This window comes from Ambystoma mexicanum, chromosome 1p, assembly GCF_040938575.1.
Source record: "Ambystoma mexicanum isolate Mex_15411 chromosome 1p, UKY_AmexF1_1, whole genome shotgun sequence".
NCBI classification, from domain to species: Eukaryota; Metazoa; Chordata; class Amphibia; order Caudata; family Ambystomatidae; genus Ambystoma; species Ambystoma mexicanum.
Genome location: NC_090921.1, coordinates 617,204,431 through 617,231,961, shown reverse-complemented (window position 1 = coordinate 617,231,961; position 27,531 = coordinate 617,204,431). Strand labels below are relative to the sequence as shown.

The following is a 27,531-nucleotide window of genomic DNA, read 5'->3' as shown; positions in this document are numbered from 1 at the left end:
CAGGAAGACTCGTGTTAGTTTGACTCTAGAGCATCATCTTTTTTTGCTTCAAGTACAAGCATGCACTCGCTTCTTAAGTGGTGGGTCTGCTTTAGGCTAAGGGGATTAGAGCCCACCCTCAAACTATGCAAAATCGTGTATAAAGTGTATATTGAGAACTGAGGGGGCGGGTGATTATTTTATGCTTGGTTAGCTTCCAATTTGAACCTCTCTCATCAAGTTAATTTATTGATCACTCAATTCTGCGCTTTCATACTTTATCCTCCCAAAAGAGCAAATGTCCTCTTCAGGAAAAATAACATTGTGTGTAGCCCTTACACAACTTACGTTTCTTTTCAATGTTATCTTAAGCACAACATGCTTCAGGAATCCACCCCTTTTTCAGTGCTGCAACATTAATGCAATTAAAACAAAATAGTATTTGATACCAACTGATCCATCTTAATTTCGAGGATATGTTATGTTTTTGGGACTTGCACCACGCACCGCTGACATTTTTCATGGTCTCCGGGTACTCAGATACGAAAAGGAAGGGGTTTGGGCACGCTAGTGGGGAATGAAAGGGGAAAAGTACAAGAGAGCATTGATGTGCTGCTAGTAGCACCAGTTCGGAAAACCGGTCACACTGTGCTAGTATGATTTGGTGGATTGGCATTTGTATGCAGGTGTTTTCAGTATGTGCTGGGTGTTGTGGAGAGATGGGAGAGCGTTTGTAGTTTGTGTCTTGTGTCGGAGGTTGGTGTCAAGTTAGTTGCCTAGTGGTGGATATGCTGAGTGTTATGAATATAGAGCGTTATTAGTAAACAATGCAACAAATTGGCTCCCCTCAAAATACTCCAAGTGCAACACATTGGCTATCTTTGTATATTATCTAAGTGTGGTTTGTTTGCTATCCTCCTAGATCTATTGTGTGCTACGCCTAAGATAGCTTTACCATCTTCTAAGTGCAGTACATGGCTACCCTGTACATTTTTCCGAGATTAAAAGCAATGGCTAAACTACAAGACTCCTCAGGAGCAGGAGCGGACTATCCTTCACAGTTTAGCTAAGCACCGCCATGGCTCCATGGGAAAGGTCTCCTCCTAGGGGAAAAGGGACGACATCCTCAGATTCGTCACAGTAGGCTAACCTGCACAGTTCATCAAAGTGCAATACACAGGCTGACCTTTACATTTCCTCTAAATACAATACATAGTGTAAGGGTGCGGAAGTAAGGCTGGGATGCAATGGTGGCTTGTTTTTGGATATAGACTTTTATTAAGGGGGGTGAAAAATGCCTCTCTATCCCTAAAGCCAAGAGGGGGTTCCCTACCTAAAAAGAAACTAGTGAAATTATCAGGAAGTCCAAAACTAAGAAGTCTGTCATTGTCGTGTCCCAAAACCTACTTCTTCCCCCCAACACTAATTATCTTAGACAACTGTGCAAGGATGATCTCTTCTCCAAGTAAGAAATGTTATTTGTGTTTTCAACCAAGTGATGCAAAAAAAGTTCCAAATTACAATATTCCAATGGTAGGGTTGTACTCCTTTCCCCTGGACTATTTACCTTAGGTCACTGGATAATTAATGAGAACGGTTTCTTAGCCTCACAGTTCTTGTATCGTACCAACTTGGCATGCTCTGCTAACAAGCATAGGATTCCTTTGGTCAGTCCCAGGGATTTTACACCCTCTTATTCTGGACCTCTCATTTGGGTGCGGGTCCCAGACTTGCACTATTTTCCATGGCTTGGTTCACTCTCCAGCCAAGCAAGTGTCCTCTCTTGGGCTGTCTCTCTCATAGGGTCCCAGACCCTCTCCACTTTAAATTTTGGTTTCTCATGTTGGTGCAGATGCCAGACTTGCAGTGTTGGGTTGTATCTACTTGGTTCACTCTCCTGCCAAGTGTAATACTCTCTAGTTTGCTTCTGGGTTAAAGACCCTCCCTTTCCAGTTCCTGACCTCACCCCGTTTGTTCTCCAGGACCTCCAACAGCTCCCGGGCAACCAACATACCAATTTGCTTCCTTCTTGGAGGTACCAGCAGTTCCCGGGGAGCTGTGTCCCTTCTGGAGAGCGTTTGGGCGTCCTTCGGGGTCTGCAGAAGCTCTGCAGTCTGATGCTGTTCCCCAGCTTCGCATTCCGTCTCCTCCATGCTTCGCCAGGCCCTGGCAAGCAGAGGATTCACTTGGGGGCAACCAGAGTAGTCCTCTAGTAATGGACCACTCTTGGGTTCTCCGTTTCCTCCAGTTCGAGCTTCCCCTCCGGCTCGCATCAGCTGCTCCTGTGCACGGCTCGTGCTGTTCCTCCTCTGAGAACGTCTGTCTCGCGTCCCAGCTAAGCTTGAACTTTTCCAAATCCCAAAAGGGATTGATGTACTGATTTGGGCCAATCACTGGCCTTAGGAAGCTAGACTGCTCGCTCTGCTTCTCTTAAGTGATCCTTGGATTCCCAGCTATCATCTCCGTCACATTACCAACCTTAGAGCTATATGCACGATACGTTGTACTTTCTGGGTTTTCAGTGTGGTCGTGTAGGTTAGGTGGACTGACTGGACAACAAACAAAATATATGGGCTCGATCCAGGGATGGGAGGATTTTTTGCGGGGGGGGGGGATTTAGAGCTGGAGAAGGGGTTGATTGAATTAAAGCAGGGTGATGTGATCCTCCCTCGGTGCCCCACCCCCAGTGTGACTATTGTACTGTGGAGTTACCGCCCTGACCACCATGGGAAAGGTCCCCCCCCCTAAAAGAGAAGAGACATCCTCATATTCATCATTCCTTACCCCTGATGCTACTGGTTTACTCATCTCCAAGCAGGAAACGGGACAAGTCTACATTGCCCTGATGCTTACCTTTGCGGTGTTCCACACAAAAGCAATACGGTTGGAGATCGAGAAACCAGCGCATAATTCTGGGGTTTGTATCTTTATGGACACTCAACCAAATGATGGGTGATCAGTTACTAGCCCAAACTTTCTACCAGCGACATAATACTTCAAATACCCCACGGCCCACTTCATGGCTAGAGCCTCCAATTGGATTGTCACAATTGTTTTCCCTAGGGAAGAGCTTCCTGCTAATGTACAGTAATGGATGCTCTATTCCCTCATATTCTTGAGACAACATGGCTCCTAGGTCAACCTTTGAGGCGTCTATTTGAAGAATAATTTTATTTGTAAAGTTGGGCACCACAAAGGATAGATTTTGAAGTGTTGAAACAGGAATAACCAGTTTTATCCCATTTAAGTTTTTGGGGTTTCACATTTCTTAATTTGTCTGAAAGACAAGCTGTGATGGAAGACTAGTTCAATATGAATCGTCTAATCTCCCACCAAGATGAGAAAGGCTCTTAGTGTTGTTTGGTTTTGGGCACTGGAGTCTCCTATACTGCTGGAACTTTCTTGGTTTGGGGGTTGCAGAAGGTCATTGCCGAAGGAAAAAAAAAAAACACATTAAAAAAAACTTCACAGCGGATTGGGGCAAATGGTACTTTTTGGGCTGGCAGCAAGACCAGCCTTCTTCAGAGCTCTGGTAACCTCAGAGATGCATCAAGTGTTCCTCCCAAGTGCTACTATAAATAACTATGTCATCCAAGTAGGCCCTGCAAAACACAAAGAATGGTCATAGGACATGATCCATTAATCTGACCAAATGGCAGAACTTTAAACTGGAACAGTCCCACGGGAGTGGAGAAGGCTGGATTTCCCCCCCCCCCCCCCCCCCGTCAGGTGGATTCACTGGTACTTGGCAATAACCAGTATAGATCAATCGTGGAGAGGAAACTTGCAGACCCCAGTCGTCAAATGAGTTAGTCTATTAAAGGAATAGGATAGTTGTCGACCTGAGATGATGCATTTAACTTTCTAAAGTCAATGCAAAATCTCCACAACTAAACTTAGCGATCACGACTATTGGCAAGCACCCGGGACTTTGCGATGGTTCTATTATATTGCAAGACAGCATTTTCTACACTTCCTGTTGTACTATTTCTCTACGGGCCACGGAATTCTTTAGATTGACAAATGTAATGGAAAAAAACCTTCATCTCTTCCTGATTCGCTGTCAAAAACATCTGGGAACTGATTTAAAAGGGTTTGTATGTCCGGTTTCCTACTGGGTGGTGGGTCAGTAGGGACTAAATTAATTCCATCTACTTCATTAGCCAGGAGACTGGCCATCCCTACAGAAGTTGCTTGAACTGGGTCCTCCCTTCATTAAAATATTAATATAATAAATCTGTGTTTTGGACGGTATCTGGTTGAGACACCCTATAATTACAAAGTCCTGTTTGTCCCAATTTCTTAGGGACCATGCCAATGGGAGAGCATTTTATGTTTCAAGGTGGGAAGGCGTACCAATACTTTTTGATCCACAGAAAAAGAACATGCAATGGTGTTCCTGTCATAGTTGGCCTTTTGTTGTTCTTGGGATCAATTAAAATGGGCATGTACTTTAGATCCAACTATAGCCATATGTTCTTTTTTAGACTTTGGGCGGTCTGGTAGAAGGGCAAGATGGCCTCTTCCCGTTCTTCCAACATTTCTCCAAGCATATCAAGAACATCCCTGGGGTCCCACCCATATAGAAGCAATGGGGAAAGTCTATGAGGCTTGCAGGGTCTTTTCGAACAGGGCCCAGGGCACCCTAGCGTCCCAGCTCCCATCTGCTTCAACCAACTTTTTAAAAACAGTTTTCAGGGTTTTAATCATTTTACTAGCCCATCAGCTTGTGGGCGATAGAACTTTGGTCTAAGGGTCTTGATCTGTGGAACGTTTTCGAAACCTCTGCCATAAACCATGAAGGTGGTACCCTGGTCAGTCAGGATTTCTTTATGAAAACCTACTCTGGACAAGAACGAAGGAGGTGAATGAGGATTTGTGTTCCCCGTGAGTGATCCTTGGACTCCCGGCCATCTTCTTTGTCACAATACCAGCCATACAGCTTTATGCATGATACTTTGTACTTTCTGGGTTTTCAGTGTTGTTGTGTAGGTTAGGTTGACCGACTTGACAACTAAATATATGCGCTCTATTCAGGTGGGTTAGGAGGTAATTTAGGGTTGGGAAAGGGGTTGAATGTATTAAAGCTGTCCAATACCACGTTCTCTGGTGATGGTCATCGCCAATTCCAAAGGGGATTTCTCCCCCATGTGATCATCCTTTGGTGCACCACCCCCCACGGGGGCCTATTGTACTGTGGATGCAGCACCTTGGCCCCATGGGAAAGGTCTCCCCCTATGGGAGAAGGAAGGGAAGACATCCTCAGATTTGTCACACTAGGCTAACCTGCACAATTCATTCAAGCAAAATACAATTGTAAAACAAGGAGCACAGTGCAAGACAGCCTAATGTTAAGAGTATGTGGTAGTACAAGAATGTCTGTACTCCCCACCCATACCACCTTACCTGGGTTTAGATGGGGTGTCCCATCAGGCGTCCATGGGTAAAACGGGGATGAAACATGGTTGTTTTGCCATTTAGAAATCATGTGGACTATAAAATAATAATTCACACTTGGCAGATGCGGCCTAGGCACTAAAAACATAGCCCTGACCCACCCCAGTTCTTACATTAATGAGGTGGGGTGCTGGATGGCTCCAGAGCGTTTTCACCAATTTTGTTTTTTAGCTCAGAAACATGCAGCACCTTATTTCTCCCTATAACATTTCAACTCGCTTTCAGTCTCTGCCAGTTTCTAGCCATTTATCAAGTTGAAGGTTGGAATTATTTTCATTACAATTACTGCTACATGCATGAACAGGCTTTCTCAAAACCCGTTCTTGATAAACTTGTCAATTTTTCACCGGTTACCTATTCATTTTTAGTTGACCTAATCTATGTCTCTTGATGGATGCATCACTTGCGTATATGGTGAGTATTTTTCAGTTCAAAGACAACTAAAAAATAATTGGATTTCTGTGTATCAAAAGAACAGCTGGGTTGGAATCACTCGAGCTGCAATAGCAATTTTGCATCAATGCTACAGGGCACCTATTCAAACCAGCTAATTGGTCAAACATTAAAAAATACAGCTAGTAACCAAACGTAGCCTTACATTGAAAGCTGTAGGGCAACTGGCAAACAATGTTTAAGCCCAGCAGAGGCACCAAGATCTACTAGTCACACAAGCCAGCATACAACAAGATAAACAGTACTGACCATTATTATTATAATTTTTTTAAACTGCTTGAAGTCTAGGCAGTACGGTATTGATGTGTTTTGAGTCAAGTTGTTAACTAGGCATACAAACCACATACTAAAGACCGATACACCAGCAAACAAACTGACGAACATATGACATGGAATATGATCCGATACGGTCTTCACCCTTCAACACAAATAGGAAGGGACTGACAAGGGCAGTCTGCAGTATCTGCACAGAGCGTTGCTACAGTGCAGCAGTATCTCTTCACTTTCTACTGTTGGAGGCGTGTGAACCCGAGCCCTCCAGCTACATAATTCCAGACCTCCGTGAAGCGGACCACGAAGGGACTGACCAGGGCTGTCTGCAGTCCGCGGGCCTGTGAGACTGACCCCTTTTTCGGACTTGCTACGTTCCTGCTCTTGCACTTTTTCCATCTTTTTCACACGGATCTGCCGGATTTGCCGGGACCTCTCTCTCGTGACTTAGAATCCTGATAAAGTGGCTGGTGTGCTCGAGAGGCAAGCCGGGGACTTCAGTTTATGGCGGCGCAGGTGGAGACCACAAAAGGGAATCTTTGCACAGGCGATCTTAAACAACAAACGCTAAGCAGTTCAAAACTGTGCCTCCCAGGCCTCTTTAGGAACACACCAACTTCCCCTGAAGGATTTGAGCGGCCGGAGAACCAGAGATCCTTGCTAAAACCTCAGCAAAAACATCATCCGGAAGCGATTCGACCAAGAGCGACGAGAGCAACAGAGCCCACCGTAGTAAGTGACTTTCAGTTTCCCCCAATTGAATCAGTGGGCATGAATTCCGTGCCATCTACAACAGTGGGTAATGTGGTGCTGCTTGTTTCCAGCGCACTCCCTCAATCTTCCCTCCCTCTCCTTACAGCTCTGACAAAACCAAAGGGTGCGGTCCGGGTCCCCTCCTTACCTCCGGTGCCGTCTCCATCGGGCGTCCTTTGCCCCTTGGAGCATGTGCTGGATCAGGATTCGGACTCAGTGAAGAGCTCCTCACGGATCCCTGAGTCGGCCGGAGGCCCGACGCAACTTCTCCCGACTGCTCCTGAACTGGTCGAATGCCACCTTGAAGTGCAACTATTCTGGTAGTGGGCACGGCTCATTCGGGGGATAAGGTTGTGATAATGATCCGCAGTACTAGGGGACAAGACGACTTGAGTACTCCCCTGGGTACTGAGGAGCTCCAACTCTCTTTCCATTGTCTCAGCTCCACACTGGAGGAACAGCCTCTGGCAGAGGCGGGAGGGGATACTACCAAGGGTGCAGGGTTATTTTCTGAAGTCGTCTCCGTTTTAAGCCGATTGAAACTTCCATTGCCAAAATTCAGAATAAGAGCCCCCGCCCCACGGAAATTTTGAAAACTTCCATCAACGTTCCCCCAACCGACCCTCCTTGCTTGGACAAACTGCCAGTAAGTGGTAACCTGGATCAACCTCTAGACCAACCCCTGAAGCCGAAATTACTGAGTAGTGGCCACAAAATGTTCTCTGAGAACGGTGCGGGCAAAGGCACCTTATAAAAGAGAACTAGTGGGCGGTAGAAGGTCTTTGAACTCTCACACCTCAATGTTCATCACCACATTGAAAGTTTTTTGGTAAAAAAACTTGTCTTGAAGGTGAAGGCCTTCAAGATTTATCAGACGCTGAACTTTTGGCCATCGTGGAAGATACTGCCACACACCTCTCCAATCTACCGCTCAAGACGCCCCTTCCTTCAGAAAGAAGTACCAACAAGACTCTGCATCCAACCCTCGCAGTTGGGTTGGCGAACCAGCAAACTGAAACGTTGCGGCCAATACTGGATGTCACGAAGGTGATGAAAGAGGTGGTGGTAAACGGCCCACGTGAACCAAATGGCTTGCAAAACACGAGGCCTGTTCCTGACGCTCAGTCGGGCCTTGGCGTGGTTCTTCTTGGGGAGGGTGTCCAGGCAAAAGCCCCTTTTGTCGCAGAGAATCGGAATGGAGGACCTTCAATATCTGGCGATTCTAGGGGGGTGGTTTTGCCACTGCTCGCTCCTGCGTATGGCATTACGCCCCCTCACAACTGGGTCCCTCCAAACCTTCCTCTGCCTCTCTACTCTTTTTCGGAACTTCCAACAATGGGTGGCAGTAATTTATATGACAAAAGCATCAGACTTAACCAAAGCACTGGTTCCCCTTTGCCTCCAAGACGTTTGAGTGAAATTACATCTAGGACACTGAATGATACCCCTTCTAAAAAACTGGACCCAATGACCATCTTGTCCACAGTCACTACTGCTCTGGCCCCTTTTGGGAAGCTCAATGAAGCAATTAATGACACTCTTAAGGATCAAAATACTCTGATTGCATATATGCATACCAAGCTCAATTTTATAGAGGGGTTTGTGACCGCCCAGCAGCATCAATGGTGTGATGTAATGGGCACAGTGGTAATGAAAGATCTGACTATTCCATTGAGGGGGCAGTCTGTCTTCAAGCTCACGCGGTGGCGAACCCGCCACTCTCGCTAGGTACTCAAACTATTGAGTGCTACTTATCGAAGGAAGAGAATATCTCAGACCGTGTAGAGCATACTTCCACGGAGGATGAGCGAACTCGACGACCATCGAGTGGGCACCCTCCATCAATAAAGACTACCTCACAGATGAAGATTCAAGCAAAGCCTGGGCAGCTCTCTCAAGGTCAGACCATCAACGCACCTAAGAAAAATGGTTTGGTGGCCTTGAACCTCCTGGAGAGTGCTTCTATTCAACCAGCCTTAAAAGCAATTGACTTTACCACAGTTAAGATTCCCTCTACTTTCCAAATCTTCCAACACAAAGGATCTAGTGAACCAGCACAGATGAAAGAAGGTCTTGAAAGCCAAACCTTCTGCCCCACGAGCAGAAGCGGCCACAGCCTCGACAAACAAATCTAATACAAGAGCTCAACAGGACTCGGAAAAGGACTCCTCTCCGGTTCAAAATAGAAGAGTGTTTAAACTGAAGCCAACGGAAAAGCCTCTGACTGAAATTTCGAGCCCGGACAGGTCGCGAGAGGTTTCCTGTAGTTCGATTAATCTAATGAATATGAGCATCTACACAGTGGAAGACTCCGAATCTGAAATCCAGTCTTTTAATCAGCAGCAAAAAAAAAAAAAACTCGGGAGAACAGAGCAATGGAAGAGCCTAAAACAAAGGCCCTGCTTTTAGATTCCCCTTCGACTACGCCTGTGCCCCTTAAAAAGAGGAAAGTTCCTCAGAGAAGGGAGTGCCAACGAGGGGCAGCTGCGCGAAAAGGAACAGGAGAGAAAGCTTGGCAGTGGCCTTCAAGATCAATTACACCAAGGTCATCGCCCCACTGCCTCACATACAGCTCGTGAACAGCAAGACAGATTAAAGGACCGGATGTTCTCTCCTGATGACACGAGAGCTCATTACAGATCCAGGGTGCATGACCTTAGGGGGGTTAAATCTAACTCCTCAGTGAGAGAAAATCTTCACAACCATTCCGTCTTGTACAAGCAAAAGGAAACCCTGTCAAGATCATTTAAACTCCAAATGTCACACGAAAAGCAACTGGACACTGAATCGAAGGGCTCTAGCAAAAGTGTTCCATGAGATCCGTCTTCCTCAAATTGACATCACAAAAGATATTAATATCCTGGAACCCAACCCTAATGGAAGAAAAGACAGTTCTTACCTTCATATAGGCTCCAACCATATTCAACAACAAATATGGAGAGCAAGAGGAAAACATAACATGGGCTTCGACTTGACCCATGTATTAGGAGGAAAACCATCTCCCAAACACTATCCAGAAACGCCTCCCCAATGCTCGAATATTTTCATGTTCAAGGCTCAGGATAACAATTGTCGAAGGCCTCACCATACGAGGAGACCAACGGGTGACGCCCTACACACTAACATCGAAAATCAGGATTCAGGACCCATCTATAAACCCAACACTCAACAGGATCAACCCAGGAAGGCTAGCCCTGATGAGCATCAGACGCACAACGACCACTCAACTAACCTACCCTCACGTAGACATTTTCAGCAAGTGGACCTACTGGGCGAAGTGAGCACACATGGTAGGAAAATTGAACGAGAAACAACCCTCCATGTTGTTCGAAGAAGAGACGGTACGGATTTCCTAAAGGAACAACCGAGAAAGAAATAGCCACCAGAAGGTCCTCATCGAGACACTTTGCACAAGGAGCCGCCTGTATTAGATCCTCTAGATGTCAACTTGAAGCTGGGATCCTGGAATACCAGGGGCTTCTCACACCTGACCATCAAGTCTGATGTAAATTTCGGAAACTTTGATGTCTTGTGTTTGCAAGAAACTTGGTTGGCCGAGAAACCCGTTCTAGACTGCTTTCAATTGGCGCACTCCCTGGCCCATAAAGGAGAGAAGGGCAGACCAAGATCTGGCCTCATCACCGCCATTAGATCTGGCAGTGGTCTGTCTCTGCAAAAGGTGCTAATAGCATCGGAATTCATCCTGGCCACAACGTTGGCTTGGGTAACGCCTGGAAGTCCTTTTGGATTTGATCAGCAGGCTGAGATCTTGCTGATCAATACCCATTAGAATCCCAAGCGAGTAACTAACGAAAATTTTATTGATCAAATGGAGAATTTAATAGACGGTTTTTTGATCACGTCCAACCAAGTCATGTTATAATCGCTGGAGATTTGAATATTGATCTAACCCATCGACTCAACTCTCCTCAAGGAAGGTCTAGCTTATGGACCAATTTACTAAATTCTACAGAGCTGCACAATCTCCAGCAGTGGAACGTTCCCTTGACTGAAATTATCCCCACTTGGGAGCGAATGGATCCAATGGACACGATTGATTGTATCCAGGTTTCTCGTAGCTTACTGCCCCTAATGGAATCATTCATAGTCACTAGGACTAAACATAGTGACCATAACATTCTAACCCTTAGCTGGCGCTCATGCAGGAGAGAGGCTTGTTTCACTAATCCAAACCTAGACCTCAACCAGAGTGGTACCAGATTAAGACTGTCAGAAGCTTCAATCACAAAACTCACTCAGTTATATGTGGAACTAAAAACTGGCGATTTAACCACTTCAACAAAATCGGTTGACTACACACCTCTTTTAATAGTACTCCAACGCAAAAAAGGAAAGTGTAACAGAAAACAACGTATTTCAACACACATTTAACTAACAACTTGTAGACAGAAGAAAGTGGGTAAGAAAACTAAAACGGGATGCAGCAAATTCTATTTCTATTTAAAAAAAAAAGGAAGGAGTGGCCGTGGCAGTCAGAAACTATAAATCCTGGCTGAAGGCATCTAAAATTCAACGCCTCCAAGATGACCCAGAAAGTATGCTTCGCGCCATCTGTGGACACAACGCACGAGAATTCTGGTCATTAATAAAGAGCAATTCAAAAGCTATCAATCAGGCACTGCAAAATTCAATTGGAGAGCAAAGATGGATATCCCACTTTGAGGATCTCTATGGTGTCTCGGATACTGTGAATGGCCTCTGCTCAGTTAGTCCGAAGGGGGACTGGTCAATCCCGCTGGACTTGGAAACAATCAAATGGAAAATAAAACATCTCAATGGGTCCAGAGGGGCCGGACCTAACGGCATAACCAATTTTGACATAAAGAAGAACATTGAACCTTGGTCTATGTTCATAAAGGAGGTCTTCACTAATTGTGTCCAGTCTTCTATGATTCCATGGTCATGGAAAAAGGCGATAATGGTGCCAATTTTTAAAAAGGGCTCAAAAGAGATTCCATCACATTATCGCCCGATAGCCTTACTGGAGTCTATAGGAAAACTCTTTGGTGCATTAATTCTGGACAATTTTCAAACCTGGATCTCCACTACTGGATTGTCTGATCCATTGCAGGCTGGTTTTGTGAAAAACCTAGGGACCACAGTAAACATTCTGGCTGAGAGCACATTAAAAGCAAATGTTTTTGAGGGTAGGCCGAAAATTTACATTGCATTTGTTGATTTGGTCTAAACTACACCAACACGCTTGCCCTTCGGGGATCCTGGACCTTATAAAGGCCCTTTATTCAGAAAGCACAATGTGCGTCCGTCTCAACAATCAAGGCCTTTTATCGGCATGGATCAAGACGGGAAGAGGAGTGAAACAAGGCTGCCCCTTGGCACCCACGCTATATAACGCTTATATGGCGGACTACAAAGACTGAGGAGAGAATTAGTCATTCCCCCCGACCTTGGGAAAGAGCAAAATATCAAGATTGTTATACACAGACGACATCATCCTCATGGATCTAACACCAATTTTAATAATCTAGATGTCTTCCTCAAAGAGAATCATCTGTTGATGAATCTTGACAAAACTAAAACCATGACACTTGGCAACGCCAGGAATGTGGAGAAATGTTCATGGACAGTGGACAACACCAAAATTGAAATTGTGAATGACTTCAAATATCTGGGCGTCATTCTAAATAAAAGCAGTAAAGAAACACCGATGCAGGAGAGCATTATGACAAAAGTTCGGCTTCTCATTTCACAGTCTCGAGCTGTAGCGAACAAGTTCGGGCGTTTCACAATGTCACCAACATTGATTTTCTACAAGACGATAGTCATTACAAGCCTGACTTATGGGGTAGAAGCGTTACCTAACCTTCCAGCAAATTTCTGGCCGAGACTAGAAGGGTTTTACTGGAGAAAGTTCCTCAATCTTCCACAATCGCTTCCAATTGCCCTAATAAGGAGGGAACTTTCACTGCAATCGTTGGGATCGATAGTGCCCCGAAATGAGACTATGCTATACCGAAAGACCTTGCTTCCTTCACCTCCATTGATCCCGAAAGAAATAAACCAGGAAATCCAATCAGGGTCTAGCAAAATGCTTTTGGAATGGGCAGCAAGGATCCAATATCTTCTTCATTGGGCCGGTAGTTCCCAAGAGGAACGTATCTATAACCCAGTAAAGGTTAAACAGTGTATTATGGAGAGCGACTGGATAGAGACATTGGAAAAATCATCAGCCACTAAACTGATGCAGGATTTACCTCCTTACACGTCTAAAGTGAATGTTTTAAAACCGTATCTGACAAAATGCCCGGATAAAAACCTCCGGGAGAATGTCCTAAGAATTCATCTGAACATCCTACACACAAAGGAAATCCTGGCAAGAAGAAATCTGTCAGAAGAAAAATCATGCAGATTTTGTAAGCTGCCGGAAAAGACGGAAACAATTAAACACCTCTTGTTAAACAGGCTCTCACTCCCTGCACTTAGCGCATTTATTCAGAAATTTGCATTTTTAAGACGAGGATGAATGGTGGTGCTGATTCATGAGTGGGGAGAAGACGTCATGGGTCATTGCAGTGGTGGGCTTCTTTCGAAGTATTGGCCTACTCACTTGATGGCCTAGTCCGAAAAGAAAACTTTATCACCCCTTCCTCTCCATGCTGGACACGTTTGAGGCAGGACCTTAGTGGAATACGATGGAAATCCAAAAGGACTTACTTTAACTAATGTGGGAAGCTTGTCTTGTAAAAATTGTTTTATACAATTAAATCAAGTAATAAAATAAAAAATACATATATACATATACACACATATATACATACATACAGTTAGAAGTAAAATCCCCCAAAAAAACCAAAAAAAAAAAACCACGAAATAAAACTAATTCGCCAGTTATGGCAAGGCAACGCGCACCACCACCATGCACTGCTAAGACTAAAACCCTGGACATCAAAGATGACATCACAATTTTCATCTCTGCTGTCCTGGTTAGTCTTGGCAATGCACGGTGGTGGCGCCAGTTATGGTTGCTTACCTTACCATAACTGGTGACATTTCTGGGGGTTTTCGATTTTACCTGTAACCATAATGTCCCTTTAACACAGTTTTTTCACTGAATTTCATGGGTTTTTACCAGGATACCCTTAAATTTTCTACATGTTCCTTACATCATACTGCCCCCGCCCCATCGTGATAGCCGCAGAGTCCGCAGACATCGGACGGCTTTCATACTGCCAAAAGCACAGAGGTTACCGTACAATGTTGTATCCTGCAATGGACAAAGACATACATGAAACAATAGATATATGTACGACATCCAAAAATAAATATTTATAGGAAATCTGTACTTCCAAATCCACAAATATGTTTTCATGTAGTGCACAATATAATGGAATGCACAAAGCTTAACTGTACGCCTCACGGTATCACCTCAGTGCAACCTTGCCAAGCACTTGGCACTGAAGAAGCTCTTAGAAAATAGGATATACACTATTTCTTTCTGTATTATTACCATGTGTTATGTATACATAACCTATAAGAAATAGCACTATTTTATTTTAACAGAAATGGCAAGCACACTGGAATGGTTGGAGGAATATTTCCCCAAAGATGAAATGACTGAAGAAAACTGCTTTAAATGGTATACAATACGTTTTTTAAGACAGTACATAGTGGTGATTAGGGCCCAATTACATTTGAGTGAACCTGAAGACCCTAACCCCAAATGTACATAACAAACTCATGAAGTTATCAAAAATGGATGTACTAAAAAATTTCATGTAGTTGATGACATTTGTGAAAAGTCATGTCAAGGAAAATGTTCGATATCACTGCTCGACTACCTGTACCCGTTCATATTGTCCCAACCAATCATCCCCATCAAATTCCCTGAATGAAAGACGCTATGATGAAACCTCAATCCCTTCCTCCCCTCATGAACACTGTATACAAATCCCAATCCTCCCATTTATGTTTCCCATTCCGATTCCCCATCGCTCTGCTAATCGAATGTATGTTTTTTTCAATACATTTGTGTGTGTATAGTCTTGCTAACATTTTGTGTCTTTTAAAACCCAATTATGAGTCCACGGACTATGCAACTGTCTGGGATGTCAATGACCAAAATGGAGGTGCCCCCGGACACTGCGCCTGTCTGGACATGTCCACTCTCATGTGGCGTACTTTTAATTAGTTCGGAGACTCCACCCCCCCATCCTGCGGACACTGGCACGCATGCGTACATCGTTTCCCACCATGTAGGTGTTGCAGGATAGCAGTCGTGTCCCCGGATGTCGGGGACATCATGTGATTGCACCCGCACAGCGGATGTGTTCGGGGTCAGTGCCTATACCGCCGGATAGTTTAAAACTGCATTTTTGGCCAATCTAGGGCGTTTCAAGCCCGAACATTACCCTTGCAGAGCTCGTAGACCGTGTCTTAGTTGGTCTGGCAACTTTTAAAACTTTTTAAGCCCCATTTGTGGCTCAATAGTCTGCAGACAGTCGTGCGGTCCGGCCCTCTGGAGGGGCCTGCCCATTACTGTTACTCAATCTGGCTGTCCAGGAGAGAGCACCCGTTGGTTTTCTTTGCAGAAAATGTATTGGAGACAGAATGGCATCTGCTATGGCCACTGCAGCTACCACCCCCATCCGCCACCGCCACCACCACCTGGAGAGCCTGGAGAAGGGAACAGGTGTGGTGATACAGGAGGAGGATCAAGAGGAAGATGAGGTACTGAAGTCCCGCTCTCCAACTCCCGTTGTGAGTCCTGGGTGTGGCAACTGTTCACCACCATAGTGGGGGGTCCCAAAGGCTGGGGCAGACAAGGTTCGATGCACTGTACTCAGTCGCGGAAAACCGGGTCTGTACCCCAACAGAACTACCTCCATGTGGCGCCACCTCATGTCGAATCACAATGGAACAGTGAGAAAGGTGGTACCTTTTCGAAGGGACGAGTAGGCCAACGCCCTCTACCTCGTCCTCATCTGCTCCTGTCACCACAAGGGGCATTCCTGTGGGGCAGAGGATCCCATCGGAAGCCATGCAGGCAATACATAACACGGTAAACCCTTACTTTGAGGGTGTCAGTACCGTGTATGTACTGTGACACACCGCTCTGTAGGGGGAAGCAGTTTTGGAGTGCTTTCAAGGCCGCTGTCAAGGAGCATGAGAAATACTGTCCCCTACCTGATTAAGGTCCACCCAACATCTTCCTCTCTCCACCTGGCCCTTCGTCCCTGTGGTTGGTGCCCCTTCCCTTCCTTCTCTTCCCAATTAAAAGCCCAAAATAATATTACCCAAAAAAAAATAATACTTTAGAAGCCACCATTCACAGATGAAAAATAAAACAAACAAAAAAAGTTACAGGCCCCTATGCAGCCTGTGGAGTCCGCAGACAGCACGGTAGTCCGCGGACTCCAGAAAAATGGTGTGGTGATGGCATCAAAAACATTTAACTCTTTTGCGTGGGAAAGTGGTGGCTCTGAAAATAACCTTTTTGTATTTTTCGTTTTTATCATTTTTTTTTCAATTTTTAAAGTAAACTAAAGAACATTCTACTAAAGTGAATTATTTCTTTAAAATTGCGAAAAAGAAGGCATTTTGTTTTCCCAGTGTTTCCATATTTTTATTGCGCCTACTGAAAAATGCTTCAAAGCATTCTGAACGTTTTGCCCAAAAATCTGATTATCCCCATCAGTAAGATGTACTCCACCTGTGCGGAAAATGTTTGCAATATCAAATTTAATATTTTCATTATGGAAAGAGGTCATGCCAAAATCCCTCAAAAATGCATACAGCCTTGTTGACATTGCGCCTAGCTTGCTCCATTTTTGGCCAAAATGAACTCTAGTGCATCCAGATCTGTCTCTGGGCAATGCAAGAAAGAAAATCAGCCTTGAATTGGGGAACATTTCCTTCAACTTTCCAAATGTCTCCTTCATTGCAAACTGCACTAACATTCAAGTCACATACCCTAAACTGTTCCCTCCAATGAACTATGATAATGCTGTTTCAGTATCACCAGATTTACACAAGTCCTTCCACTTCATGCCACGTACTCCATTACCAGTCTACATGAAAATCAAATGCAAGATTTTCAGCCACTCCACAGTGCTCAGCATACACCTTCAGCCAATGGATCCACGAGTCCCTCAAAATCCATACACTCTGCCTCCTGAAAGAGAGCCATAGCCAGCTGCAGTCCTCTCGGCAAACAAAGCTTCTGCCAGACTCTCTCCTTGTATAGCACACCCAGGAAACCTGATTGGATAATCCCATGGGCTGCACAGTCCCATTTCCATGCAAGGCATCCTCAAAAGACCCGGATGAGGCACTACCGCAGTGTCCATGGACAGAACACCCAATTCAATGGGCTGGTGAGGTTAAGACTTACTTTAAAACATTTAATGTACAATGGGGGCTCTTAAAAGAAGCTCTTCAGGGATTTTTCAGTTTTGATTTAATGAAATCTTTTCACAATCACTCTACATCATTCCAAAATCGTGAAAGTCATGCCATCATTCAAAAAATTGTGGGCACCATCCGGCAGGCATAATATTCTCATTTGCAAAAGATGTCATTCCAACACCATCCAAAATGTACATACCCCTTTGTTTACAAGGCGCCTTCACATTGATGCATCTCCATTCTGCCCAAGGATGCATGTGTGAAAATATAATCTTTCCACGGGTAAATAGTCCATTAATGCTTGCAGCATATCTTTCAATGCAATCTACAAAGATATATTGCACTAATGTAGCCCAAACGATGCCCTCCACAATCAAATCTGGACATTTGAAAATGAGACATGCTTTTGCAATATGCAAATAAACTCTCCCAGTTTTGGCCAGGCACACCATACCAAGAAACCTCCACTCCCTCCAATCCAACGTTACCAGAAATGCCACACATTTCTGTGTACCTTTTCAGATTAAGCATCCAAGCATTAAGCGTCCAAGAATCTCCCACCATTCACACAGTAATCCATTTCATAGCAACAACCACAGCCATCTTCCCTACACAGAGCAATGAAAAGAACTGCTACCCTCTCTTCGTTTCAACCAGAATCCCTCATTGGTTAATCCCCACAGTCTGCATTCCATGCCAGCCATCCTTAAAAGAGCCAGATGTGGCACACCCTGTCCGTGGACTACTGCGCTGTCCGCGGATCCCTTAACACAGAGCAGCCCTTCTTCCCCTTCCACTTGTAGCACTCCCTCATTGGCTACTTTCAAGCAGTCACACACCCATCCACCAATCACATCCAACTGGCATTTTAGTTCAACAATTCAGATTTACTGTTGAACTCCGAGTACATGTCTCCCGTTACTCACAAGCACCTGCATCAAAAACTACTATAAAAATCTCCAGGATTTCTATTTGCAGATTCAACCACATCTGCATCTATCAAGACAAAGTACATGTATGCTTATTTTTCTAAAATTATATTTCCAACTCCTTTACAAATGCATTTACACAGGGTTGCTGCGACTTACCCTGCATTAACCTACTCAATCATGCTCTCTTTTGCCCCATCTCCCAACATCAAGTGGCAGTTACTTACAATGATGTCTGGTTACAAAGTTCTCTTTTAATGAGCATTTTCATAATACACATTTGCAATTCTAGCAGCACTGTCTATTTTGTGAAAGAAAAGAAAACCACATCTAAAACAGGTCTACAGCATGTTTGAATGACAGATTCTGTGTAAAAGTTCAATATGACCCATTATAATCTACCAAGTGTTTTTTTTATTCAGTTACTTTTAATACCACTTCTCCCACTAAAAAGTTACACTAAAACTTGCAAAGTCAAAATGAAAACTCCATGTACGTTACTAAAGCATGGCATGACAGTTATATTATCAGTTTCCTGCATTAAAATATGGTTGCACCTGACTAAGCCTACTGTTTTGTCGTGCGTCTCATGCTTGGAAATACAGAGGAACGTAGGGTACATATAGAGCTATGTTTAAGTTGGAGAAGTGGTTAAAGTTTGCTCCTTCGATTCATTGTTATTGTATTGCAGAAATAACAGTTACCTACAAAGTGTAATAAATATTGCATGAAGAAAATATTGAAATGCCTTTTACACAGTGCACATTGTAAAAATACCTAATTCAGGGTGTTCCGCCAAAAACCCCTAACCTCTCCTTGTCCCCCTCCCCTTTAATCCAATTTTAATCTAAACCCCTTTTTTTTTAAACCTAATCCCACCACTATCATTACATTTTCTTTTCTTTATTTCAATCTTTTTTCGTCTTATAGGCCTTTTTTACCCACTCGTTTATTTCTTGCAATATTTGTTCATCTTTGTAAATACAATTATTTTCTGCATTATCACTGGATACCGCTTCTTCGCTTAACATATTGATGAATATATTATTTGGATTGGATTGTACACATTATTTGGATTGGTTTGTACTGTGATTTGTGTAATTTAAGACATCTTATGAACGTGGGCAATGCCAGGCGGGAAGGGCTAAAGTCCTCCCACTTTGAGGCAGAAGTCATCAGTCTACTGTGAGGCACAGCCCGGGCTCAGACGGCAAGAAGCAGTCACATTTCACACCTCTGATAGCAGTGTATTTACGTACTTTTAAACTTTAAAAGTAAAATACACCGCTCTCCGAGGTGAGAAAATAAGTAATTAACGTAATAGCGACATCAGCAAATGTGCAGAAGACAAAAGCCTGCCCTTGGGATTATATAAATATACCCCCCTAGGTAATATATAAAGGCTTAAAATGCTGGGCTAAACTTTAAGTTTGGCCATTTCTCCAATAAGCGTTGCTTTAACTAAATAGCCTCTGAGATGCAGCGGCATAGACAGGAAAGGGCCTGTGCAGGACTAGAAGGAAACAGTTAAGAAAAAAGCATGTGCGTGTGTTTGCAAGGATTGTATGCATGTAGGAATGTATGCGTGCATGCATGTGAGGGCGTGTGTAAGTGCGTGTATGCATGTGAGGGGGTGCATGTAAGCGCATGCATATGAATGAATGCAGTGTGAATGGTGTACATGGGTAAGAATGTGCACAGGGGCGCAGGATCCTGCATTTGTGCAGCCCGCAAAGCAATGTTTTCTTACTGTGGCACAACATTTTTTTTCTGGCGTTCGGGGGCAACTACAACAAAGCATTTATACAGATAACATTTACATAAAATGATCACCCAACCGAAGTTGGTACTCATTTACCTCAGAAGAAGGAAATGCTACGTTGGCCTTGACAGGGTTTGAACCTGCGACCTGCAGAGCCTACTCAGATTGCAGGTTTAAGAAAAGCCAACAGGAGCATGTTCTTGTGTGTGAATGGAGTATATATTACCAGCACAAACATGTTTGGTTATAGTAGCATTAGTGGTATCATGGGCAAATCAAACATGAGTATTTTCTTATGTGGGAATACGGGCATAAAGAGATGCACCAGAATGGACATGTTTTTTTACACTTGCAGAGTACTGGCATATAAAGTGGGCATAGGTATTATGAAAATGGTTTTGAAAATACTACTGTGCATTGTTGATGGCTTGGCATCTAATGTACTTTCGCATGTCTTACCGATTGTAAACTGGCTTTTTACCCAAGGAATCACAGAAAGTGTACTGTAAAATTCCCCATCTTTACCTCTTATTCAAATTTTTCTCGGAGGAGGCCCCCTTCTAACCAACATTGGTTGGGACGCTCTCCCTCGCTACGCTCGGTCGCACCTACAGATTCGGCCGGGTGCAGCACAAGGCCAGATACCTCTTTGGGCTTCTGCTAAGGACCTACTACATTAGCACTAGGCGTCACTTGTTAGACAGTCTAGCAAAGCTTCTCATGAGTTAGGGGAAAGATTCATCTAATGCGCCAAAGGAAGGCACCATATCTATTAAGCGTCTTGGGCTCGTGGTGGGATGAACAGCACAATAGATTTAATGGCCCCACAAACTACCAGCTTTCAAAAAACAGCCAAACAGTCGTCCCACCCCAAATTGTGGCTGGCTACGCCCTGCTTTTGTGTACCGCTGCTTTCGTCCCTTTTAGCTGCACAACTAATGCACAAATCAACTGAGGAGAAATTTAGTCACGGGACTACAGTGCAGAATAGGATAGAAACCCATCTTGTGGAAAGCGTGAGAATCCTATACCAAGAACCAACGCTGGCTAATACCAAAGAAAATGCATACCTGTTCAGAGTTATCCAGTGAGCTGCCAGGCTTCCCAATGCACTTCCTGAAGCATTTGTCAGTCATCCTCTGAAGCGGAAAAGAAACACAATTACTTATTGAGCTGCCCAACAAAGTTATTTGACTAGATTATAACTACTTCTATTTCTTCATTGTGCAAAATGTACTGTCTTCCCACGCAGTCACTTAAGAGGGGTAATCAATGCACATCACAATGTAACTGTTAGCAGGTGGAGCAAGCAGCAACAACAAAAAGAATAGAAGGCAAGCCAACAGGTGACTTTATCTAGCAGGAAATTCAGGGTAGTCAATGGGTGGAAACATGGGAGTACAAACTACTAGCAGCAGTAGAGGCAGGGCAATTAGCAAAAGTGGTATGTCGATTACAAAAGAAGTATTAAATAGATACGAAGAAGAAAAAAAACCTTGAGAGCCAACAACACCAACACCTCCACTTAAGGTCAGAGCCATGATTTCCTTAGAATTCATGGATACACACGGATCCGAGAAAAGCACAAACTTTGCCCCACGGTTTGTAGGGAGTGTTTGCGACAATTGCAAAACTTATAAAAACATTTCTTTTTGTCATATGCCTTTATAACCCATCATCTAGTTCGGGGTCCTTCAACCTGTGGTGCTCCAGAACTTAAACTACAACTCCCATGATTCTTCAACATTGACTAAGCTGGCTATGGCTGATGGAATCTGCAATCCAAAACATTTGGAGAGCCAACAGTTGCAGACCCCCCCCCCATCCCATCTAGATGTTAATGATGTATTAACACCACATTGAGTGAGTGAGAGATGTTGTATATGCATATCCTGCATTGCCAGCGGGTCGGCACAGCTGCCACTACATCAATATCCCTCCAGCTTCTCAAATGTCCAACCTCACATTCCAATTCTAATCGCCCTTCAACTTTTTAATACAATTGCGGGAGCGCGAGTCACATACCACACCAGTTTCAAATCATTTAGCCAGAGAAATAAACCACAAAGCAGCAAACTGGACCATACAGGGAGGATTCATGGAAATAGAGCTGCCAATATTTACAATACAGAATATTGTCAAGGATAACCTGCTTTGTTCAAAAGCTGAATTTCCTCCCAGGCTGAGCTCCACTCCCCTGTTCCAGCACTGTGCACCTTCGAGCAAACATCTGCACGCTAGTAAGTAATGTGGTGGGTGCTCAAGGTTCACCTGCAGGTCTGACGCAGGGATAGGAAGTATAGCAGGCCAAGTGTATACCATCTACAAGTGGGAAGGAGACTGCCATGCATTTCAGGAGCTACCGCCTGTATAGAGAAAGTATCTCCCGTCAATGGAGATTATAAGGCATCACCAGGCAGTGTCCCTACGTGCATGGGATACAAAGAATTTGAGGGGCTTGCTATACCAAAACCACGCAAAACATTAAACTATTAACAACGCCAGTCACATCCATGAGCACAATGTTTTGGGTTATGCAACTCATTGCTCAAGCTATTTTCTAAAAAGGGGGTGGGCCAATCACCATTTATTGTTTACTTAGTCCACCACTCGGCTATAGAAGGCTGACCTGAAATGTAGGTTTGTTTTGGTCTCGTTTCAGAACTAAGGATTGCAGACTAATTATTCACAGGACTACTGCGGAGACAAATGTACAGCTGGTACCTCGTGGCCTGGGAAAGGGAAAAGTGGTGTTATTTGCATTGGAAGTTAGTGTGGGAAGTTTTTGAGCAGAGGATGGATAATTCCCCAACTCTTCCACTTAATCCTCTCCTCCCACACAAAAGCCTATTCACAGGAAGGTTATTACCAGTGATAAAAGAAGGGCAAAGCTGTTGCGTGCATTCATTCATTTAATTGCCAATTGTGACTTTTACAACTCTTGGTTTTGTGACTCTGGAAATGATAAATATCAGAAGGACATTAACATGAATGTTTATGGGAGGACATTTTCTCTGGCACTCCTGTTCAACCGTGTACTGTTACCACTAAAGTAAATTAATTCACTTCACCGTAATTACATTGCGATGGTAAAAGGGATATATGTCTGCAGATGGTAATACTGCAAGGTAATTTCGGCAAAGTAAATTATAAATAAAAATAATAAATATCTTACATAGCGCTACACACCCTTAGGTCTCAGAGTGTTAAATAACACAAGACATTATCATCCCAGAGTGGTACTCATTTTATCGACCTCGGAAGGATGAAAGGCTGAGTTGACCCTGACGGGATTTGAACCTGCAACAGCAGGCTGCACACAGATATCAGTGGCGCCCCCAGCCATTTTTCATAGGGGTGGCCTGATGAGGCCACATGAAATCTTGGGGTGGCACACCAAAACAAACACATAACTGAATTTCAGGAAATCTCTTATGGTGATGTAGTATATAGTCCAGTTGAAAACTATGTGTATATGAGAGAACGAATTGCACATTGATATAGTTCCATGGATTATTTAACAGTTAACTAATTAATGTATCTGATGAGCATAGACTAATACCAGTACCACATTCAAGCATGCACACAATCCCAAAATACAGCCCACGAGACACCAAACTCTAAAAATCCTTATGCTACAAGTAAAACACTCCACACACACATAGACCAAAAAATAAACTGAATCATAACAACGCTTGCTACCACTAATAGGGAATCCACATAGTTTCTCCTCTTGTATTCATGCACAGCCCATCCAAAGTGCAAAGAAATATGATATGCCATAAGTGCAACTAGTCAACGTGAATTCACTAAACATAACGCAAAAACATGCCGATGTTACATGTTGCAACCACACCAGGAATAGACCAGCCAAATCTGAGTGGCTACTCAAGTAGATGTACTTAGTGTACAAATTAAGTGTGGAGCCACTAAAGACCCAGCTAGCAGGGAATGTTCCACGTGGAGTAAAGATCGTGGAAGAGAACAGCTGAATTATCCTGTTTTGTGGAAAGGGACAGTTGCAGAAAAGGAACAAAGAATGGCGAATCTGGGAATAACACCTCCAGCCAAGTTGTTGGACAGCCAGGGAGAACCCATTACAGAGTGGGAAGACTTGTTCAAGTTTTATTTACTAGCAATGGACGGACCCAAACATACCACATTAATGAACTGCTCGGGCAAAGAGGCAGTAAGTAAGCCTTATTAAGAATACCTCGGATCCACTTCCAGCAGCGCAAGGTATAAAAGCAGTGGTGGCTAAGAAGAACAAAGCTCCAAGTGCTCAAGGAAGTCCATTAGTGGGAACAAGCTTCAAATGTGCTTGTTTCCAGTATGAATTCATAGGTCACATGGTGTCGGACCCAGATTGTTCAGCAATAAAAGGGGTGTGCTGGAAATATAGCAGGAGAGGACAGTTTGCTAAAGTGTCACAATCATATTATTCAGGGAGGAAGCAACCCGGACAGAAAGCTCGAGTGAACATGGATGAGGCAAGAGAATATTCTATGGTGGTGGTCAGGGGAGTATCCAGCATTGCAAGAGTGGGGGTGTGAGCCACTGAAAAAGTCCTGCTACTTTCCCCCCAAATGCAGTGCCCTCAATTCCGTACGGTCTCACTCGCACCCCCAATCCACCCACACCTGCCCCAATCTACTTTTTTGGTAACATTAGTGGCCGATGGCATTTTAACACAAAAAAGAAAATTGCAGAATCATTGCAGATGCAGGGAAGTCATCTATTAGAGCTCTGTTCAGGCTCTCTGGGCAAAATACATGAAAACCTCCAAATGTGCACCAATAGAAATGACTTGACAGAAATGGAAATTTCAAGGAATATCATCAGTCTTTGATACTTGGAGGTACCATGGAAGTGCCTTTAGAATAAGGTGCCATAAGCAAGCACTTGCAACCACACCAAAAGATATTCACATCATGACAGCTCTGCTGAAATGGAAAGAACTGTACTCATGTTTGTATTAAGTAAAATGCATATCGTCGTTACAGAAACACTATTTTCAATTCAACAACAAAATAAAACCTCTACCTTTGGCGATGGTGAAACGAAGACGTAAACCACTGGCCAGACCCTGCACAATTGTTCCTAAAAGCCTTTTGCGCACAACAACCTACATGCAGTCTAGTCGAGGATGGAAACTCGGAAATAAACACAGCCTGGCTGGAAGCATGAGCCAATGCAGAAATGCGCATGTCCAGGCTCAGGATGTGTTTATTTCCGGGTGCGTATGCCGCCATTTTGCTTAGGCCTGCGGTCTGCTTGTCTGCGTTTCTGCAAGATGAGTGCCCGTTCAAGTGTTCTCACCTTTCGGCTTTGTTTAGTGTCACAGTGGCCTCTCAGGTTCTGAGGATCTAGGTATGCACAGTGTGCTTATTCCGATACTTATTGGGAAGCATTGCAGGATAGTGGCTGTCATGGGTAGTCATTGCATGCAAAGCCATGTCTGCAGTGAAAGCAAGGCTCATTTCCTGCAGCCATCTGTGGGTGGAAGTGCAATTTCCCAATTTTGAGATATACTGTACAGATGTTCCAATTTTTTAAATGGAATTTAATTGAATTTCTTTATCCCACGTATACATCTTAACCTGTGTTTGGGTCAGTTCTTGCTTATAATTATGCATCAAGAAACATACATGCACTTTTCCTAGTACGTGCAGTGCAGATGCAGCGTGGTAATAAACATGTTCTTATAGTGCTCTCAGCATCACTCTTTGGTTCCAGTTCTGAATTGCTTTCACTTGGGTTCCCTACCCAAACCAGTTAAATAATTAAATATCCATTATCCTTCATGATGGACAGGTTGGTACTGCATATCTATATTGTTTGGGGGATAGGAAAAACTCTATAGTAAAATTTACTTTAGTTTTCATGTAATGCTTGATACAGGGTTTAAGTTATTTTGAATACTCCCAAGTGTGCCAAATGAGGGGATTTAGAACAAGCGATATAAGGTGATTTGCCAAGAATCACACACATTGCTTCAGTGGAGCTGGCATTAGAACTCTGGCCTCCCTGTTTATACATCAATTTAGCAGCCCTTTGTTGAGTAAAGGTACAAATAGGAGACATCAATGCTATCATTTACATAGGCCGGGTGGATAGCTCAGGGGCAACTTGACAACATACATAGCAACACAGTTTTGGATCCTGGTCTTGCACTTAGAATACCTCTCTGGTGTAAAGCGCGTTATAAAAGAATAATTATAAAGATACCCTGGTAACACATGCTCCCTACCGTCACCCAGGGATCTTTTTATTTTCCCAAGGGTATCATGAATTCAGCTATGGTATGCATTTTGTAGATAGGTAGGTGTACAGGGGCCTTCACTACATGTTGAGTTGTAGTATTCGTGCTGAAGATTCTTTATGATCCCGTTTGGCAGGGTAGATTGCAGTTTTCAGTGCTTGTGACTAATGGCGCCTCCCCTGTTCAATGGGCTAAAAGTTTGCACAGCTGAAGCAATGAGGACCTGCTCAATGCGTGTGTGTGTGAGTGTTTGGGGACAGAGGTGCATGGGGGTCGTCACTTTTAATCTTTCCTGCTGTAGTCATTTCATAATCTTTCCTGGTATGTTTTAAAAAGATAGTTTAAAACCTGAGAGGGAAATAGTCCACATGGCCGTGGTGCTTGCGGCATGGAAGGGCCTGTGTCTGGATGGGATGGCAAAATGGCCTTTCACCCAGAGCAACAACAAAAACGTTCACTGCCACAGCTCCAGTGCTTATTCTCGTGTGCACTCAGTACTAACAATAATTTGTAGCGTGGAGTGAAGGGTTTCATGTTCATACATCTCTATGTAGTGGGCTGAGAGAAAGAGGGTGTTCTGGAAGGACAACAGCATAAATTCAAATCTCAGCAAGTTTTTTGCTTGTTTGTTCAGAATATAGAGGGACCCAACTCGAAAGGAAAATGTAACTAATTTAAGCCGTGACTTGGACGGAGTGGGGACAGTCACTTTCCCTGCTCGTGCTTTCTCCCCCCCCTCTGTAGTCGCTGAATCCCCAGTCCACCTGCTCTTGCTTCCTCCCTCTCATCATCTTTTGTGTCCTCTCTCCCACATGATGCCTTTCTACTTCTCCACCTCAGGCCCTCACTCGGGGTTCACTGACTGAGCATGTGAGATCAGTCAGCAATGGGGGGGCCACCATCATACGTGCCTCTCTAACCCCGGGCGGAGGCAAAAAAGCAAAAATAAAAAGACATTTATTTTCGCACCACACTGTGCATGTTATTTGTCCATGCACAGTTCAGTGCGGAAAAAAAAATATTATTTTGTTTGCTTTTTTGCAGGGTGGCCGATGGGGGGGCCAGCATTTTTATAAGGGTGGCCATGGCCCCCCTTGGCCACCCCCTGGGGGCGCCCCTGACAGATATAAGGGGCGAGTGCTTAGCACGCTGTGCTAGCTGCCCGGCTATAAAAGGGGTAATTACTTCAGCAAAATGACATAACCCTTTTAAGACCTTCGCCAAGAAATCAGAGAATAGAGTTGAAAGAGGCCGACTTGTGCTGCCTCTAGTTTAAATGC

General features: G+C 44.0%; 1 protein-coding gene across 1 annotated transcript in view; it reads right to left on the bottom strand.

Annotated features, from left to right (window-relative positions):
• Positions 1-27,531, bottom strand: part of TIMM13 (translocase of inner mitochondrial membrane 13) — a 135,431-nt gene that overhangs the window by 70,570 nt on the left and 37,330 nt on the right. Inside the window, exon 2 of the mRNA XM_069649604.1 lies at positions 21,060-21,128. Within this exon, the coding sequence (XP_069505705.1) occupies positions 21,060-21,128 (69 nt within the window). The remainder of the gene's footprint in view (positions 1-21,059; positions 21,129-27,531) is intronic.